The 18992-nt window shown below is 38.3% G+C and overlaps 1 protein-coding gene across 3 annotated transcripts in view; it reads right to left on the reverse strand.

Moving 5' to 3' along the window:
• Positions 1-18992, reverse strand: part of LOC121631381 (protein jagged-2-like) — a 60723-nt gene that overhangs the window by 23809 nt on the left and 17922 nt on the right. For all 3 annotated transcript variants that reach the window (XM_041972252.1, XM_041972251.1, XM_041972250.1), the window contains exons 3-5: positions 17649-17706; positions 4433-4687; positions 3838-3892 (exon numbers count right to left, since the gene is read on the reverse strand). In XM_041972252.1, coding sequence (XP_041828186.1) covers positions 3838-3892; positions 4433-4687; positions 17649-17706 — 368 coding nt within the window. The remainder of the gene's footprint in view (positions 1-3837; positions 3893-4432; positions 4688-17648; positions 17707-18992) is intronic.

Genomic DNA, 18992 nt, shown 5'->3' on the forward strand with positions numbered 1-18992 from the left:
GAGCATGGAAATGGTTTCGGGCAGGAACAAGCCAAGGGTGGCATAACCCACAAGCCCCGTCGTCGGGCTGCTGCCATCCCATCAGCCGAGACGGGGGCTGTGGGGGCTAGCCAGAGCCTAAAATATCTCCGCCTGCCCACAACTCTCCGCCCCGATGCTGCCCCTCAGACACACCACACCCAGAGGACAGGATGGTGGGCAGGAGCAGAGGTAGAGGGGGCTGCTCCAGAGTCTCTGTGTGCGTGAGACCACTGAAATATTTACAGACAAAGTTGCACCCAAATCCAGCAGACGGACTTAGCCTGCTGTTGCCTAGCTACATGTTTAGTAGTGTCACATGAGGGAGAGTAGGTTGTGAATGTGCTGTGTGTAAGAAACAAGATACCAAAGACACATTTTTAGTTTCCCTTTGCCAGGCTGAGAGGTTTTTTTCCTCATTTCTCTCTCTTTCTTCTTCTCTCTGCTTCTTTCACTCTTTAACTCCTAGCTTGATTCTCTATAATAATTTTAAACTTTTCCTAAAGTAAATTAACCTTCCTTTGCCTCATTAATCAGGTTTATTAAAGCTTTTCTATTCCATTTTCTGTAGCTTCAGCTTTCTAACTTCAGCTCATATTTATGTTTCAGAAACTTGTTCTTGTTTTTTCTGACGCTTTGAATCAGATGACATATGAAGCCACAGACTGAAACTAATAGTAACAGTCTTGGCTTCATTTAACAAAAATGTATATTCTAATCTTGACACCACGTTCATCACAAAGACTTCTGAGCAAACAATGTAAAAATGGCTAATAAACAGTTTGTGTTGCTAATAATGACATCAGTTTATTAATGAAACCACTGAAAAATTTCCATTTAGTCTGTATACTATTTAACTAACTTCTGTGCATGAAAATACAAGTTAAGCTCAATTCTTTATAATACACAGCTATCCAATAACTTACTGTATGAGTCAACGTTAGTTGTTGGTGGTGTTTTTCCCTGTAAATAACAAAAAATGCTTCTTTTAATCCCCTAAGGAATCATCATAAATTTGGGCTCTACCAGATAGATCAGTAACAAAAAAAGACGTTATTCTCCTTCGTTCTCAGCAGTGTGTGAGTGTTTGTGTGAGTGTTTGTGTGTGTATTGCTGATAGCGATGAAACTCCACATCACATGTTTAAACACATTCCTGGGAGTTTCTCTTTGCGGATCCTCTGGCCATTTTCTCTTAGAAACGTCAGTGTTGTTGGTTTTATGAGTTCTTTACTAAATCAAACCTGAATCCTTAACAAACCTGAACATCCCTCTTACCTTTGGCATTATCAAGCATTTGGCATTGTGTGCTGAGTGTGTGTGTGTGTGTGTGTGTGTGTGTGTGCTGAGTGTGTGTGTGTGTGTGTGTTTGTGCAGATTGAGTTTTTTAATGCTCATGCTCCACCATGTCTGCTTGTGCAGTTCCACATTAAAAATCTAAATTTCACTCTGTTCCCACCACTCCTGCTAACATAGCTACTACACCAAATACCTCCACACTTTCAAACATGTAAAATATTACATGTGACTGTCGGTATTTTCACACTAGTTCAGCTAAAATGACCTGACTAATATCATTCTAACTCATACAGACTTAAGTAGACGCCACAAAGACTGCATTTAAAAATGACTGATGAGCCTGTGAGATACAGACAGTGGGGATGCCTGCTTTTTTTCACCCTCCTGCCTACACAGTGGATCAGTGGATCCCAATTACTATGCTTGTATGATAATAACTAATGTTTAACGAACTGTGCATCATGGACTGGAGCTGAAATGAGGCATTTTGGGGAAGCATTGACCTGCTCATTTTTTGTTAGTGGGCTTTTAGAGTGAGCTTTCAGAGATTTTTATTTGCATTAATAAATTCAAACAAGAATATAAAGTGTTAAAATCAAGTTGTGTTATGCAAGAGCCCAACTTCTTCCATAGTTTACCTTTGGAGAGTGACTTAAATGGCTTCCACACACTTGACTTCCAGTAAACAGCACTATATTACTTCAAGAGTACATATATACAGTAGTTTATATATTATGTACAACATAATATATATTTTGCAGAAAAAGTAAGGATATGTGTGTTTGGATGATTATTTCTTCCCTTTAATAAAACCATTTGCTGTTGTGCTGTACATTACTAGAAAGCCTGATTCCTGATGAAAATAAGATCTGATGAGCTTTACAAAAGATTGTGCTTCTGCATAATGAGCCACAAAGCTAAACATGAGCCACATGAGAATCTGGGAAGCAACTCTGTCCCGCAGGATGAGAACGGTCCCCCCCACAGAGCCAGGATCATCATAGAGAACCTCCAGAATTTAGGAGTAGAGAGGGAGGAATGACCTGATGTGAGTCAAAACCTAAGCACATTTGGAACAAGGTTCAGGATAGGCACCTGTTGGATCAGTTTCGTCATGCTGTACATCCCAGAGAGACCAACACAACCAGGCTGGTTGACCTTCAGCAGCTCCTGGTTGAGGAATGGGATGCCATCAAACAGCTAAATGTGACCAGTATGAGGAGGAGGTGACAGGATGTTGTGGCTGTGTATGGGTCTTCTACATGATACTGAGGTCTATGAGAATATAAAATGAATAAAGTGTAAAAATGGCCAATATGTGTTGTCTTTTTTTCTACTTACTGTGGGAGAGTTCAATTATCCAACCCACTAAGAAACTCAGAACATGAGCGAATGCCAGCAGTAGAATACTGCAGGGGATTCTGGCTCATTTTGGGGACACTGCCTACACATTTTGATGTTTCTTATTCCACAGAAGCAACTTCCTTACAAGTTCTGCCTCATTAAGGTGATTAATCAGGCTTTTCCAACCATATATGATACAACACCAGCTGTTATCATTAAAGAGGAGAAATAATCAACCAGACATACATTTCCTAACACTGTGCTAAGTTTAGTGTAATGTATGATCTAGTATCCATAATCAGTTATTTCTGTATGAGCATGGTGTTGGCGATACTACAGAAGATGTGTTTTATTACAAGAACCACATTACATTACTGGCTGTCAGTCACCAGAATAACCTTGGTCCTGGCTTGGACCCAATGAATGAGTTTCCTGTATTACAGAGAGTCAACCTTTGTGTCCACAGACCTGAAAGTGTCTTTAAGTTGAGTGTTTAATGTGTTTTGTACTTCTTTATGTTTTAAATAAGTAAAATAAACTTAACTGCCTCATCAAATACAACATAATTTATTGATTGTAAGTGTGCTAACTTTTCTACTATGTATTCATCAGTTCATTAAAATTCAGAGGGATCAATACCCTCTCACATAAACTCACACACAAACTCAATGCCCCTTTCCCTACATCTGATTGTCTGCAGCTCATTGGGCGGAATCTACACTTCCTAACAGCAGAGTGCCAGCCATAACAAGGTCCAGGATAGGAAGAGGTGATGTGGGCTGCAGACATGGGAAGGGGATGGTGGGGGTAGTAAAGTACTTCTCTGCTACAGAAGGAGGGCGAGGGCGGAAGTATGGAGCAGAAAAAAACAGGCCTGCCTGTGTGTGCTATGTGTGTGTACGGGCCAGCTGTAGCACAGGAAGCAGAACAATAGCTCCTGCATCAGTGTGAAGCTGAGGGATGGAGGTGGAGGGATGGGGTTGGGAGGCGGGTGGGGGGGTGGGGAGGTTGCATGGTATGTTATCAACAACCAACATGCTCCCCCATCAATTTGTGCTGTCACAGTGTCAACTGTTATCAGGTTTCCATCCACAAATGTTCATATTTTAACTGGACAACAACGCTCTGAGGTGCATACAGGTTCATACAAATAGGAATAAAGGTAGAATTAACTTACTTGCATTCCCCTGGCTTGTCGCAAGTCCCATGGCTGCATCCTTGTTTGCAGATAGCTTTTGTGGTGGAGGGAGGAAAAAGAACAAATGACATGTTAATGTCAAATCTTTCACCAAAACCATTGCCAAGCACCTCTGTTTCTGTTTATTAAAGCCTTATTTCCTGTCTCTTTATGCTTACGAAAAGGCACAGAGTCTTTGATGTGCTAACAATGGCTGGCGAAGTAACTGTCAGAGAGGTGGGGGTGCATTCAACAGTGACAGGAGTTTCCAAACATTCTTGAAATTCTTGCGAAGTGACACTTAACATGAACTTCCATGTTTCTTCTGAAATTGGCAGTAAGGAAGTTAAAATTTAGGTCACAGTTTTTGTGTGTATTTTCCAGAAAGAAAGCTGTACTGATCCATATAGTCATGGTTTTATCATCTATTCATCTTTCATATCATATTGTCACTGTACTAAAACAAATCTAATAGTTTAAAAATTGTTAGATCTTTAATACAAGTAGACAATACACGTGTAGTTCTTATCAATGCTATTTCATAGTGGATTGTGTATCTCTGCATATTTATGAAATGACTGATGTATTGCCTCACCTGTTATGCAGTTCGCTCCCGCCCATCCTTCCATACATTCTCTGTTTCCAAACTGGTCACAGACATAATGGCCAAAGTAATCATCGCGGGGGCGGCACACTTTGTTGCATTTGCTGCCGTAGTAGTGTTCGTCACAGCGTACACGGATAGTGTACTCAAAGCTAGCAATCATACTTTTATACTCAAGCATTTGCTTCTCCTCTCCAGGGTTGATCATTCCTTTGTAGATGCAACGCTCAATCAGCAGCTCATCATCTGGACAAAAGAAGAACAAAATACAGGAGAAATTTAAGAACAAAATACAAGAGAAATTGTTTAAAACTGAGAGAAACTAAACATGACTGTATTTTTCATAAGTCAATAGAAGCATCATTTATCTGATGAAGTTTTATCTGGTTTGATAAAGATAGCAGGGTGTCATCTGCATAGCAATGTAACTATGAAGTGCTTCTAGGTAATATTGACTAATTGCAAAAAGAAGAAAGTTGAAGAGTAGTGGCCCTGATACAAAACCCTGTGGAACACCAAGACTATGTTTTGTGAATGGGGCCATTACTGACATGTGCAAACTGTTATTTATAAGAGAAATACCTGGCCTAGTATAATTAATTAATGCCAATGACATTTTCAGGCCTCTGCATTAAAATATTGGGCTCAGGGGTGTCAAATACAACATTAAATTTAAATTACTAGTCAGTATAGAAACAATAGACTGAAACTGACAAAAGATTTATTTAATCACAACCTACTATTGCTCTTTAAACAAACTTTTCTCATGTAAAAGTCCCTCACTGGTCTGAATACAAGTACATGTAAGCTTCTTGATCATGTCAACCATTTTGGAAAGTTTTAATCAGGGTTGTGCAGGCCAACATTAACACTCCTTGGAAGAAGAGTTCATTAGCCAGTTAAGTGACCCTAAATTACTACTCTACTTCTACTACTTTATAGGAAATCCTGCTATAAATCAAAAAGACCATCTATACAAACCAAACATTTTAAACTTCCAAAAGCGATTCCAGAGAACAAGACTGATTACAGTTATGGGATTTGACCCCCCTTTACTGATCCTGGACAATCCATGAAGTTATGAAGAATGCCAGTTGTTAACACAGCTCAGAAAGGAGGTGTAACCTCCGGTCAAACATAACTCTGTTCCACAAGGATGTAGAAAAAGAAAAAAGTGGAGAGAAAAAAACAGAAAAGAATAGGAAAATTAAGCAAACAAAAACAGAGGGTGTAGGAGTGAGGTCTGTGGGGCCTTGATAACTGAAATGCCTTTTCAGTTTTCCTGCTTTGTGAAATGTTTTTGTATCTCCCTCATCCCCCGCCACCCTCCTTTACAGGATATCCAGCCCCGACTCCATCGGAGCCAAGGCGGAAATAATAAGAGGCGAGGAACAGGCAAGGAAGGGCGACATAGGAAAGGCCCTTTAGCATGTTCTCAAAGAACAGAAGCACCGTGACTCAGTTGGTGCTGCTGCTGTTGCTTTCAGAGCCGAGGGGGACAAGAGTTGGGACTCATCTTTGCTGATGTATCACTGGCTGAGCACCAGCATGCTAACAGGTTACATTCTCAACATCTACATGGTGGATTCAAACAAATGGGTCTCACTGTAGATGCATCAAATTTCCCATCCTGATTTATTTTCTCTCGTGATCCATCTCACATATTTCTACTGTCTTGTGAAAACCATGTTACTCTAAAACAGCCAGCTTATTACATAATCCTTGTGACAAAGCAGCTTTTATAAACCAAAGGAGTTTTAAAAGGTCTGTACAGTTCAGCCCATAAATACTCAATCCTTCAGAATCCTTATCAGGAAAATAACAATCACTAATTCTGGAAAGACAATGTTATAGTGGAGATCATCGGTGCATGAAAATTAGCCATCTGATCCACAATGTTGGGCTTTTCTACTATTTTGTATTTCCAATTTCCCCAAATTTCTATATTTTAGATACTTTTACATTTTTTTTCTTTAATAAGATGACTTTTGTCTTTTAAACTTTTATGTATTATTTGAAATAAATCAAATATAAAATAATAAACGTAGTCTGAGGACCAAAACACCAAGAAATAGCTCGCTAAACTGGAATACAGAATACTCACAGCTAATCATATCTTCACTACATGATTAAAGCATTGTTGCCTACAGTTATTACTGAATTTAATTACATTTACATTTATGTGTGAAGCATTAATCAGAAAATATATAAAACTTTTTATTACATAAATACTAAAAATAAAACACACATGGAGTTAAATGTCAGTTAAAAGAAAACAAACCTCTTTTTGTCTCATTGCCTCACTTGGAATCTACAGTAGCAAAACCCTCTATTTAATTGCTGACAACACACTTTTGGAAAGTGCCAAATGAAACCCTAATCAGTTTATGAGGTGATTTATCAAGAACTGCAAACTTTTAAAGAGCTTTCTGTGAAATCTGGGATGCATTCCTTTTTGCATTTTATCTGATCAGCATAACAACTGAAGTTTCAGCCTGTAGATAAAACTGAAAAACCCACAATGCTAATCATTTTTCACACTGTCCTGATTAGTCTCACACTGCCACATATTTCAGTCCCACACCCACCACCTGAAACACCCAGGCACTCACTCACACTGCTGTTCATCTCCAGCAATTAGATATAAAAATATAGACCAATCATGAGCTCCCTCTGTAGTGAAGGAGACTTGCTAAGAGAGGCCGTTGTTACTAGGGAGAGCAGGAGAGAGGGGGCCACTTAGAACCAGCTTATATAAACAGCGAGGGGCTTCCAATCGGAGCAGCTGATCGTGTCGAGAGCAGAGTTATGGTATAGGGTTTTTGAAAGACTGCATTTTAAAAGCTGAAGGTGACGAGTTTATCCCAAAGCTTCCAGTTTTCAGGCAACGAGCAACCATGCAAACATGGCTCTCTGACCCCGCACCTCTTTACAGATTGATGTTTGAAACAGCACTGACCTTTGACCTTTTTGACCTGAAGACAGGGCCTTTTCCCTCACCCTGCATCAGATATTTTTATTAACAGAATAGGTTGCAGAATATTTTTGTTATATAAAAAAAAAGAGAGAGAGTGAAAGAAACCTCTTGACTCAGTCTGCAAGCAAAATGTGTATGTGTGACCATAGTCAAAACTAAAACTGTTGTTGGGGATTAGTTTACAACCCAGTTCCAAAACAAATGGGATGCTTTGTTAAATGTAAATGAAAAACAATGCAATGATTTGCCAATCTCAAAGTACCCATATTTTATTCCCAATAGGAAATAAACTAAATATCAGATGTTAAAACTGAGGGGCAACAAAAGGCTGGAAATGTAATTTACATAAAAACAAACGAAAAAGACAAAACAAAACTGGAGGAGCATTTAACAACTAACTTTGGTTAGTTGGCAACAGGTCAGTCACATGAATGGGTATAAAAAGGAGTGTTTCAGAGGTAGAACCTCTCAGATATACAGATGGGCAGACGTTGTATATCAAACCATGGTGCCCATCCAACGCCATTGACAGTAAATATATTAATCTGTGGTCATGAACTACCAAATTCTGGCCACGGATTGCTAATAAATGGGAAAGAGATAATGAACTTGTGGCCATTGGTGGTCTGTGGTGCTATAAGGAAACAACATAATAGGCAAGCTCCTTTATGATTATTCTAACATGGCTTATTTTTATTTAATTATATTTTATTTCAACCCCAATTTGGCCCAAAAATATTTTAAATCTTTTATAAGGCTGTCAAAAATAACACGTTAAAATTTTTAAAGCATTTAACACATGCGCAGCATCCGTCATTTATGACAGTGAGACATGGTGGTGTCTACAGACCAGCTAGTTGGCTCTGTGGATGGATTTGAGTGCGTCACACCCGTAGGGATGAGGATGCATTAACATCCACACTTTTCCTGGCGAGAAGGTTCAACACCAGCTCAACACTGTTGTGAATCATGACGGCTGATCATCTTTTCTGTACGATCTGTCTTGTTGTGTTCATTTATTGTTCAGCTGAGAAAGAGGAAACTAGCAGGTCGTGGTTCAAACTGGCACATATTTACCCCAAAAGTATTGTTTTTGGAGGCGCTAACAACAGAAAGCTACATTTATCAGTCTCACTGGTGTCAAAACTGGTGTGTTGGGGTAGGAAAAGGGGGATGTGAATGAAATATATATTTTTAAGGTCTTCATTTTATTTTAATATTGAACTGAGGAAAACCCAAGTGAGAGTGTCTTGCTCTTACTGTTGATACAATTCAGTAAAAACTGGCATATTTTAGGCATAGTCGCAGATGGTGATTAATCATGATTAATTAATATCTAAGCTGTGATTAATGAGTAAAAACTTTAATCACATGACAGCCCTAATTTTTTCCCTCATATACGCCATAAAAAATGTTTAACATACCCATGTTTGGCAAATTTTGTTCAGGGAAGGTTCACCCAATAATTATTTTTTTCACTTTAACCTACTTTATTAACATATCGGGCACAAAAATACATTATTATAATCAAATGGCGTAATCATAGACCCCTGAAGATTAATGTTAGGACATAGTATAGTGATATCTCTTTTGATTAAGCAGAGTCATAATTAGGAAAACACTTTATTCAGATGCTTAAGGCTCACTGATTGAAACTTGAACAATGCTGGTTTTAGGCAAGTCGCCAACTAAATTAGTAATCCATGGTCAAATATATTTTTCTTTTTAAGTCACTAGATGGACTCTGTAATAAACAGATAAAAAAAAAAAACATTAAACTTTGACTTAGTGGATTTTCCAAATGATTTTTATACTACCCTTTAAAATACAACACAAGCTACTTGTGATGAACCACGAGAGATTATAACTCTTAAAGTATCGGTGAGCTACAGTATGAGCAGTTAAAACAAAGTGCTCTATTACCCTGCAGGCTGTTTATACAAAGTTTACGGGGCATGAGGAGGTGGAAGAATGTTTCACTCATCAAAAACACCTTTCAAACTGCATGACACTAATAGCATCTTGCGTAACCTTTCACATCATGGCATTTGTGATAATCCAGGTGGTACTGGTGGGTAAAATAATTCACAGGGAACACCTGGAATAAGAAGCAGTGACGCCATCCTTGTGCTGCAGTGATTCAGTGATGAGAAGCTGGTTGTCGAGGTGATTCTTTGTTTTGTGGAACATCCTCCTCCAGGTGGTTCATTGCTGTACCTTCAAACTTTTACAGTCACGTTTTGTTTTTTACTTCACATCTATCCATAAATTTCTAAAAGAGGGCTGAAAAAGCAGGAATTCTAGCGACAGAGCAAGAGCTTGGCAAGAATGCCATATATGGTAAATTTTGCATCACACAGTAAACTTTTCCACTCTTTTCTCAACTGAAGAATATCCCTTTCATTGTATATCACTGCATGCATGGAGGCTGCACAACGTATCCCACCACAGGTCATCTGTGATGCAAAATTTTACCCGATAAACTCAATCCATGTTTTTTTGGCACTATTTGCAGTGAGTGGTGCACCAGTGTGGCTTGCTGATGTGTTTTTAATAGTTTTAACTGCATCTACACAAACCACTGCTGCTTTTGGAACTATTAGAAATAATATTGTATGTCACCAGACTTTCCTGCAACTCGAGGGATCTGCTGAATCTCTTATCTATCTCCTGTGGTAAGCTTGACATGAGGAATCCACACAGTATCTTTACAACGCTCCTCTTTCTTTCCTGCTGCCTGGACCTGTTCACATGTTGCTCCACCCTGTATTTTAATCTAATATTATGTTTTGGTCAAATGTTAAGCTAGGCACCTATTAAGAGATTCCAGTGAAGTATTCCAACTGTATTCCAATGAAGCTGTAATTACACAGAGGATAAAACATTATCAGTTTTAGTGCTCTTGGTACTTTTGAACATCTAGCTGTAGATATAATCCCCACCCACCTTCCTGCTAATCTAGCAAATAGCTAATGCTAATGAAATGCAAAAAACTACAACTAATACACAAAAATGGAAGCTTCTCATTGTTGTGATTTTCCAAGTTAGCGTCGTTGCCAAAGAGATTTTGACAATCCCACTGAAATGTCACCAAAATGCTTTTCCTCCTCCACCTCATTCCGCCAAACAGAAATTATGTGTGTGTAAACTATCATTTCAGTCATTTTTATAGGGAAGTACAACAGAAATCCAAACAACAATGAGGTAGAGAAAGAGATCTTACCAGATGAAGTTGCATTTTTAATTATCAATGATATTTAAATCAGCATTTTGTGACTCATGATGTCTGGTGGGAAAAAAAACAAAAGATAAATAAGTAAATTGTATTAAAAATTATAGTGTTAAAATAAGAAATGACATTAGATAGGACACAAATACTACAACCTTTCCATTATGATTATTATAATAGTTATTGTTAATAGAAATGATTTATATTTACCACATATTACAATTCTGACTGAAATGATCAGGGTCGTATCACTCAGCCAAATGTACCTGTGCAGGATAATTTCATATTGTTTAGGGATAGTTTGCTATAAGTAGTCATTTTTTTTTGTTATTGTTTGTTTTTTAATTATTATTATTTATTTTACCAGTCAGTAGGTTTGCATTGCAAAGTTTATCATATACTCAACTTGTTTTTGGTTTATCTAACAAACTGTGTAAAATTTCCTAATATCTTATATAATATAAAGCAGAGAATTATAATTGGGTAAAAGAAAACCCAAATGGGATGTGTCTCAGTAACTTTTCCTGTGCAGACCTCAGGCCTGGACTGGCCCACGGAAGGAATGGGACAATTCCTGGTGGCCTGGGCCAAAAGTGGCCTGACTGAGTAGCATCACTTCAGTGCAGCTGATCGGTCTGCCTGTTTGTGCTCGTCGGCTGTCATGAAATTTCTCGACTGGTCAGAATGATGGTGATATATTATTTTTAATGATCAACACGATCAAAGAATGTGGAGGTGGAACAGCTGAGATGTGGAGGAACGGGAATAAATGATGAAAGGGGTAGCAGAGAGGTACCTAATAAAAAAACAGAAAGTAGAAGAGGAGGCTGGCAGGTTTCAGAAAAGATTTTCAAATCAGCGACATCACCATTTAATAAATTAGTGATAGAGAATAGATGTCTGGTGTGTTTACAAGCTGTAAACTTTTAGCTGAAGATAACGTGATGATCACTCCATGAGCCTTTTTATGTGGAAATCATAACAACCCTGGTTCTACCTGCTGAAAAAACGTGTACATGCTGGTTTGTTGCTGTACTGTTTTATCTCCCACCAGCCCAAACATAAAAGCTACTGGTTATTCCAACCTTGGGTAAACAGGAAAGCCTTGGATTTCCTGGTATCACAGATAAAATAGGCTATTAGTTCATTTTATGTGCTGCATTAAACATTAAACAGACAGATGGATATTTTGATACTATGACTGCTTGTGATATGTTAATTTTTTAAAAGATGCTAATGTTTGAAATTATTTTAAAATAATGTTAAAACTGATGTTTTTAAAACAAATAGCTTCAGACATTGATCCAAAGCTCTATTCGGTTGCCTATTATTATATAACACTGGACTTTTTCATGGTGTCTCAACTTAAAATAGTTTGTAACCTCACTACCTTAAAATTTAGATTAAGGCTGGCTAATCGTGTCATGTACTTTTATATAAATCAGGCTAACAAATTATTTCAATTAAATTCAATTAGTTTTGAGTGGAAGTTACCTTAAATAATTTGGTAGGATGAATCAAAGGTTAGTAGAAATCACTTAAGTTCAATTGTTGATAGAACGAAAATATCAGTTTGTCTGACTAAAAAAGGAAGAACAAAACAATAAGCTGTGAAAACTTGACATTATAAGTTGAAGAAACTTAGTTGTGTGTTGACATTACTTTAAATAATTTGTTGACTTAAATAAAAAAATTAAGGTTACAAATTATTTTAAGTTAAGTCAACTTGGGATTTTTTACAGTGTGTGTTCCAGATTCTGTCCACATCTGTCCACATCTGTCCTTGTCCAACTCAGAAACAGCTGCAAACTGCACCAATGAGGAACATTTTATTATCAGGTTAAATGCAGATGAGGGAACCTCTTGACTCGATCGGTGTGTATCTGGTTGTAAATTATGTGATTGTTTTTTTTCTCTTCTGTTTGTTCTTGTTTTGTTTTTTGTCGTTTTTTTTAGTAGTTGGTTAAATGTTGAGATTTTGGTTAACAACTGCATATGAAGTGTGTTTTTGTGGATGTGCTTTTGTTTACGTGCAGCAAAGCCACAGTTATTCTTTCTGGGGTCCAACAGAATTATGCTTCCAATAAGAAAGAAAAAGAAAAAAAAAAACAGGTAATGACATCATTTATTTTATTTCATGAAATATTTGTTGGGTCCTGCTGAGCCAGTCATACCTCCACAGGTATGTTTCTGCATGGAAAAGTTTGGGAACCCCTCTTAAGGTATAACAGACTCTTATCTGTCTAAGTTAAGTTGACATTTCCATTTTCACGTTATTTGAATTGCATCAGGTGACGTTGCTGTTGACCACTTTAACTGTTCCAGGGAATATTGCTGTTAACATATTATATTTATGGCAAATTGGCATCTAAATTATTTGCTGATGAAATGACACAGTCATGTTGTTAAGCTTAACATAATATAATATGAATATAGGAGTCCTGTTGTGACTGTATTGAGTGTTCTGATGAGAGATGTATGGTGGCCTTGAAGTGTCACAGCAAAACAGAACTTTTCTGCCTAAAGCAGCTGAAAACAAAAATGAATTGAGAAGAGGATGTTTTCAGGTTGGAACACTTTCTAAATTCATCTGCAGACTGACTGATTTGTTTGTTCCACCCATGTGTTTAGAAGGGGCATCATCCGGGTGACAGATCGCCCGGTTAAAATGGAGTAAAAACTGCCAACAATAACTCTTTATTTACACATTACAATTAACAACATCTCTAATACCTCATATAAAAAAATAAATATTATTTACCATTTATATTACGTCTCAAGCTTATTCCAAAAATATTGTTTTTTTCATTTATAACGTGCAGCATAAATTCTGAGAAAACAACTTTGTTTTTGTATTCGTGTTGTTTTTGTTTTCATGTTTTTGTATTTGTGTTACTTTTGTATTTGTGTTGCTTTTGTATTTTAGTTACTTTCGTATTTCTATTGTTTTTGTATTCGTGTTGTTGCTTTTGTATTCGTGCTGTGGGTTAATTGTCTACTGGTGTGGCTTTTGTATTGCTGTGACACTTCAGGGCCACCGTAGATGAACAGATGAAGGAACTGGAGTGGTGCCGTGTGAATGTTGGTTTATATACTGTAGAATAATGAACTTTGGTGGTCACTTAGCCTGTTTTTGTGCATATGCATGCAGTGTATGACTTGGAGTGGTCTGGGTGAGCGTATGGCTCCCGGTCTGCCTTTTTGTCCCAGTCCAGCCCTGACACACCTGGACTGATGGAAACTTTCTCTGTCTATAATTATGACACACTTTCATTAATGTTTATTCCACTTGCATAATGTACCACTCACTGCTGGATGCTGCAGGTTCATACCTGCTCTCTGACATGTCAAATGCTATTCTAGAAAATACAGGAATTCCCAGACTGAGGTAGTAAAAGGACAAGTGAGAGTAGTTTCATGCAACAAAAAGATGAATCTCTTAACTTGTGTACATTAACATTGCTCAGTGTGACTTAAAATGAAGCAAACAGGTAAGGTTTTCTCCCAGACAGACTAAGCTATCAAACTTTCAGTTAGAAGGGGCATTTTGATCCATTGCCACTGAGCTTTTTTTTTTTTTTTTTGCCACTGATAAGCAGTCATTCATCTATTACAACATCAGATATACAGGTAGGTGATTAAGCAACGACTAAAACAGCCCTTCCCCACCCGAGGCCGAGGCTTGGCAGTCCGGATGCCAGCATGTCACCATGTCCAGTGAAGTGGCGTGCATTAGCCGGACAGCAGCTGGGATGCTAATTAGGAGACTAACATCAGAGGTAAGAGGGGGGAGCAAATAAGGGGGCTGTGGTCTGTAATTAATGGCTTAACGAGGTAATGCTCCCTAAGCTTAATATAGAGGAGAGCTGAAAATAACCTTGTGACCCTGAAGAGGATGAGGAAAGAGAAGAAGACGGCAAAGTAGTTATACATGAAAGATCATATTTGACTTTTTGGCATGGATGTTCATTTTCCTAATATATTAGGGGAAGGACATGTTCAGACACAGTGAGTATTACATAGCTCTGATTCATTTCATTTTAGGAACACAATTCATATCAGGAGGAGTTGGGCTATTCTCTCTGCTGGCTTTCAAGCTTGCACATGTTCTCCAAGTCTGCTACTAAATCCTTTAAACAGACTTTTCTCAATGTAAGATCAACCATCCACTCAGTCACTGGTACTTTGTCAGCATAGAAATATCCATCAGGGAACGTAATAGTCACTGTAAGAAATAATTTGTCTAAATCACAATATTCTTTGTAATCAAGATAACAGCAGAAGTCACTAAATCCCCCCGAGGCTCAATCAGCTGGCCTTGAATGTGAGCAAACACCTAATGAAGTTTAGTCTTATCCCATAAATGACATCATTAACCCGTTTTCCTCCCAGCTGTGCTGGAAAAAAAGCCAAATTAACTGAGATCAGAGGAGCATGTGTAAACAGGACATGCCCAAGACCTACAGACAAACTAGATCCAGTCTCAGAGGCCTTTCAAGAAAGTCACCCCCCATTCACATGGTTTATGCTGAAAATTCTCAGCATGTTCACTTGCTCAGAATTCTAACATAGATTTTCATATAAAACACATCCAGGAGAGAACCAGCGCTGCAACATGCACCTTCTCTGTCTCATACACTGACTACGCAGACTGATGACATGAGTAAATGCACAGCCCATCACTCATCTGTGTGGTTTGATTTAATTCCAGGCTAAGTTCACAAACTGGAAGACAAAATGGAAATTAAATGGCATATTTCTGTTGTTCATAACTAAAACACCAGTCAGCGATACTCTTAATTTTTCAATTGCTTCTGCCCAACTAAGTGTCTAAAATCCTGAATTCTATACAGTACCATACACAAGTATTAAGTTCGAATCATGTCTTTATATATGGCCAGGAAATACTGTATACAAGGTAAAACAAAAAGAAAGGGTTTTTACAATTTTAACTTGCACTATGTAACTTTCCTTAAAACTCTCCAGTTCTGACTTGTTTGATGGCACAGTGACATTTACTCCAGAGGCTGAGAAACTTTTTCTTCTGGGACGCTGCATGATGGTGCAGCCAAGTTTCCCTTCATGCACCGCATCACGCGCTAGCAAGTGCATATCAATGCTCACCGTGGCTGATTCAGCAAAAAGACAAGAAGACATTATTATCATCATCATCATCATTATCAGAGAGGAAAAGACAGAGAGAGAAGGACAAGACAAGAGTCAAAATAAAACTGTCATTTACTGGATGGAGAGAGCTCACAGGACGATGAAAGATGGATGCTGGATTAGGCGTCGATAGGGGCACGTCGCTGAGAAAATAGGCTAAAGTTCTGTAGGAGGCTTAAAGTTATGTGATCTGAACAGCTTTATTCTTTAACACAGTCAGAACCCTCTTAGACAAGTGTTCTTCGGGAAAAGACCTTCAGACTTCTATCATGTGGCAAACTTCAGCCTTTTCTCCCCATTTCACAGTCTTAAGAATGGCTTTTTGAGTGTAATTTAAACATAAAACCCTGGTTCATACCTGGAGTTAGGAACCTTTCTGCTGTTTGAATGATTCATGGGTCTTTTATTGGTTTAACACAGTGGTTCTCAAACTGGGGGTCGCGAGATAATTTCAGTGGGTTGTCAGATAAATGTTAAAAATATATATCCAACATTTATCAAATAAATTTGGAACACCAAAACACCAAAGTATGGTATCTTGGGGGTCATGGCTCAAAAAGTTTGAGAACCACTGGTTTAACAAACAGTCCTTTGAAAATGGTCAGACAGAAAGATTCGGCTGAAAATGAGTGAAAAGCAGCCAATGTCCACAATAATCTGTGAAAGACCCTCAGTGTAGTCCTGACCTGAGAGGTGTCTCCAGACGTTTGAGTCATGGTTTGGTTTGTTAAAGTGAGTTGTCTGGGATCTTTGCTGTATTTTTTCTGTACATTTAAAGGACATAACTTTAGATTGTGTTAATCCGCTGTTGATATTTTCCTCTTTTAATCTCCACTTGTCCAGTTTCTTCTACTCTTTAAGCAAACACTACACACCATGCTGAGATACAGCAAGCTTTCAGCTAATGGCTTTTTGGAAATCACCTTTTTGTTGCAAATATTAGTCTTTACCTGTTAAGCTGCAAAATCTTTGTAAATTCTAGATGCAACTAACATGTGATGTGCTGGTCAGAAACACTGGCCAGAAAGTTATCTGGTGTTGCTTTAAACAACACAACACTGGTAATCTCTTGACTTATTACCCATTTTATACATTAATGATCCTCATTTGGATCACTGGACCCTGAATTGAATCAAATTTAAATTATTTTGTGGCAGAATTTGTGATGGCAGCAAAGAACAAATCGTTATCCATTAAATTAAACCTTCAATAAACTGGGAGCCAATGTCTAAATAAAAAACTTTGAAAGATTTTCCAAAAGCCTGAAGAGCTGTTGTTCAAGACCACTTTAAACCAGCACTGAAACAGATTTTCTCAACATCCATCTTGCATCCTTTCATCTCTCTGAGCTCTCTCCTGTCAGTAACAGTTGGTTGTCTTTTCTCTTGCTATGTCACTTTTGACTTTTTCTTTCCTTCTCTTCCTCTGACAATGTCCTCTTACATTTCTTTGCTGAACCAGCTATGGTGCTACTGTCTTGATATCCAGTTGCTGCCATGTGTGACACGTTGCCACAAATCAAAACCAAAACCAAAACCAAAAAAAAAAAAAAAGAGCTTTGAAATGCGGGTTTCTCTGCCAGCTCCAGGAATTTGCCTACTGAATGTCAGTGTGCCATCAAAGCGAGTCAGAAGCAGAGTTTTAAGGTCAGAAAGTCATCTGGTGTTGCTTTAAAAGATCACAAGAAAGTCCAGCTGCTTGGAAGTAATGAAGGATGACTAAAAACTTTTGTACAATTTATGAAAGTACATATTGGCACTTGTTTGGACACCAGCATCTTTTATCTTTGACTTGGTGCATCACAGAGTTGAACAGAGCTCAGAGTTGAACCTTACCATTGCTGTGTGTACCATTGTCCCTGTCCCACGCCTCCACTATCACAGTGAACGCTCGCTGAAACAGAGAGAGGATGGAGCACAGGTTATCACATTGCACACTAATACAAACATATGGTGCAAATACACACACACACACACACACACACACACACGCACAAACAGTCCTGCTGCAGCTCAGACATGCCCACTTCAAGATGCAGACATGCACATGATGTGGACTTCACACAGACGCTGATATGAGCTGCCGTCACTCATAAACAGGCAAACATGAGAACTTTCACACACACACACACACACACACACTGTGATGGTGAATAACGGTGGGAAAATAAGCCTTGTTCCCACACTGCTGTCATTGATTAGCTTCCATGTGCCCGGGGCTAGTTAACAAGTGCAGCCACTGTTCTGTCAAAGAGCAAAACATTCACCTGGAAACCAACCATACATACATTTTTTCATAATTCGCTCAACCTTAATATTAATTCAGTTCCATTTAGTTGCATTTTTATGATGCCAGACATTCACAACATATTTCATCTCTGATGACACTTCAGTATTATAATCTGGTGTCAGAGCCACAAAACCTAATCCAGTTTCCCCTTTTCTCATTTCTGGTTTATTGTTGCTCGGATCGCTGGAGCTGGGACTGGTCCATGGTCCACGTCTACTTTGCTGTCACTCAGCCATGGTTAGTGTGGAGACTATGATTTATCACCACATGTTTTAAGCTGCTGCCTGATGGGAGATCCAAGATCTATAAAACCAGATACTGGTTGCGTGGTGATGTTCACAGCTTTTCTAATCGTGTCTATGATGAAACTGAAACAAATATTGCAATAAGCAATGTAGTAGCCATGTTTGTCACAGCTGAATGCATCTTTAACAAGTTATTACGGATACAGAGTCTTAGAATGGCTGGTTCCTTTATGCATGGGCCGTCACTTCCCAGCTGATCCCCTGCAAGGTATTTGGCTGAAACTGGCTGGTGATTGGCTGGAGTTTCACTGTAAAACCGGCTGCATCTGTGTGAGTTTTGGTGTGAATGCCTTACAGTTTAACTGTCACACAACAACTTGGTGTGTAGTGAAGTTTAGAATATCAAGAAGCAAAGGAAAACAAAAAACTGTTGTAAATCCAAAGTATACATATTATATTATCAAGAATCCTCTGAAGTACATTTTTGTTGTTGTTAAAGAGGAACTGATGATTACACAATGTTGTTTCAATAAAATCACAGTTACAATAATTCGAGTAACATTTAGTTCAGTGTTGAGATGCGGTGTTTTGTGTAAAAGCCCAGCACGCCTGCACACTATGCCCTACTTTCCAGAGGAGATGGAC

This window comes from Melanotaenia boesemani, chromosome 20 (assembly GCF_017639745.1).
Source record: "Melanotaenia boesemani isolate fMelBoe1 chromosome 20, fMelBoe1.pri, whole genome shotgun sequence".
Classification (NCBI taxonomy): domain Eukaryota; kingdom Metazoa; phylum Chordata; class Actinopteri; order Atheriniformes; family Melanotaeniidae; genus Melanotaenia; species Melanotaenia boesemani.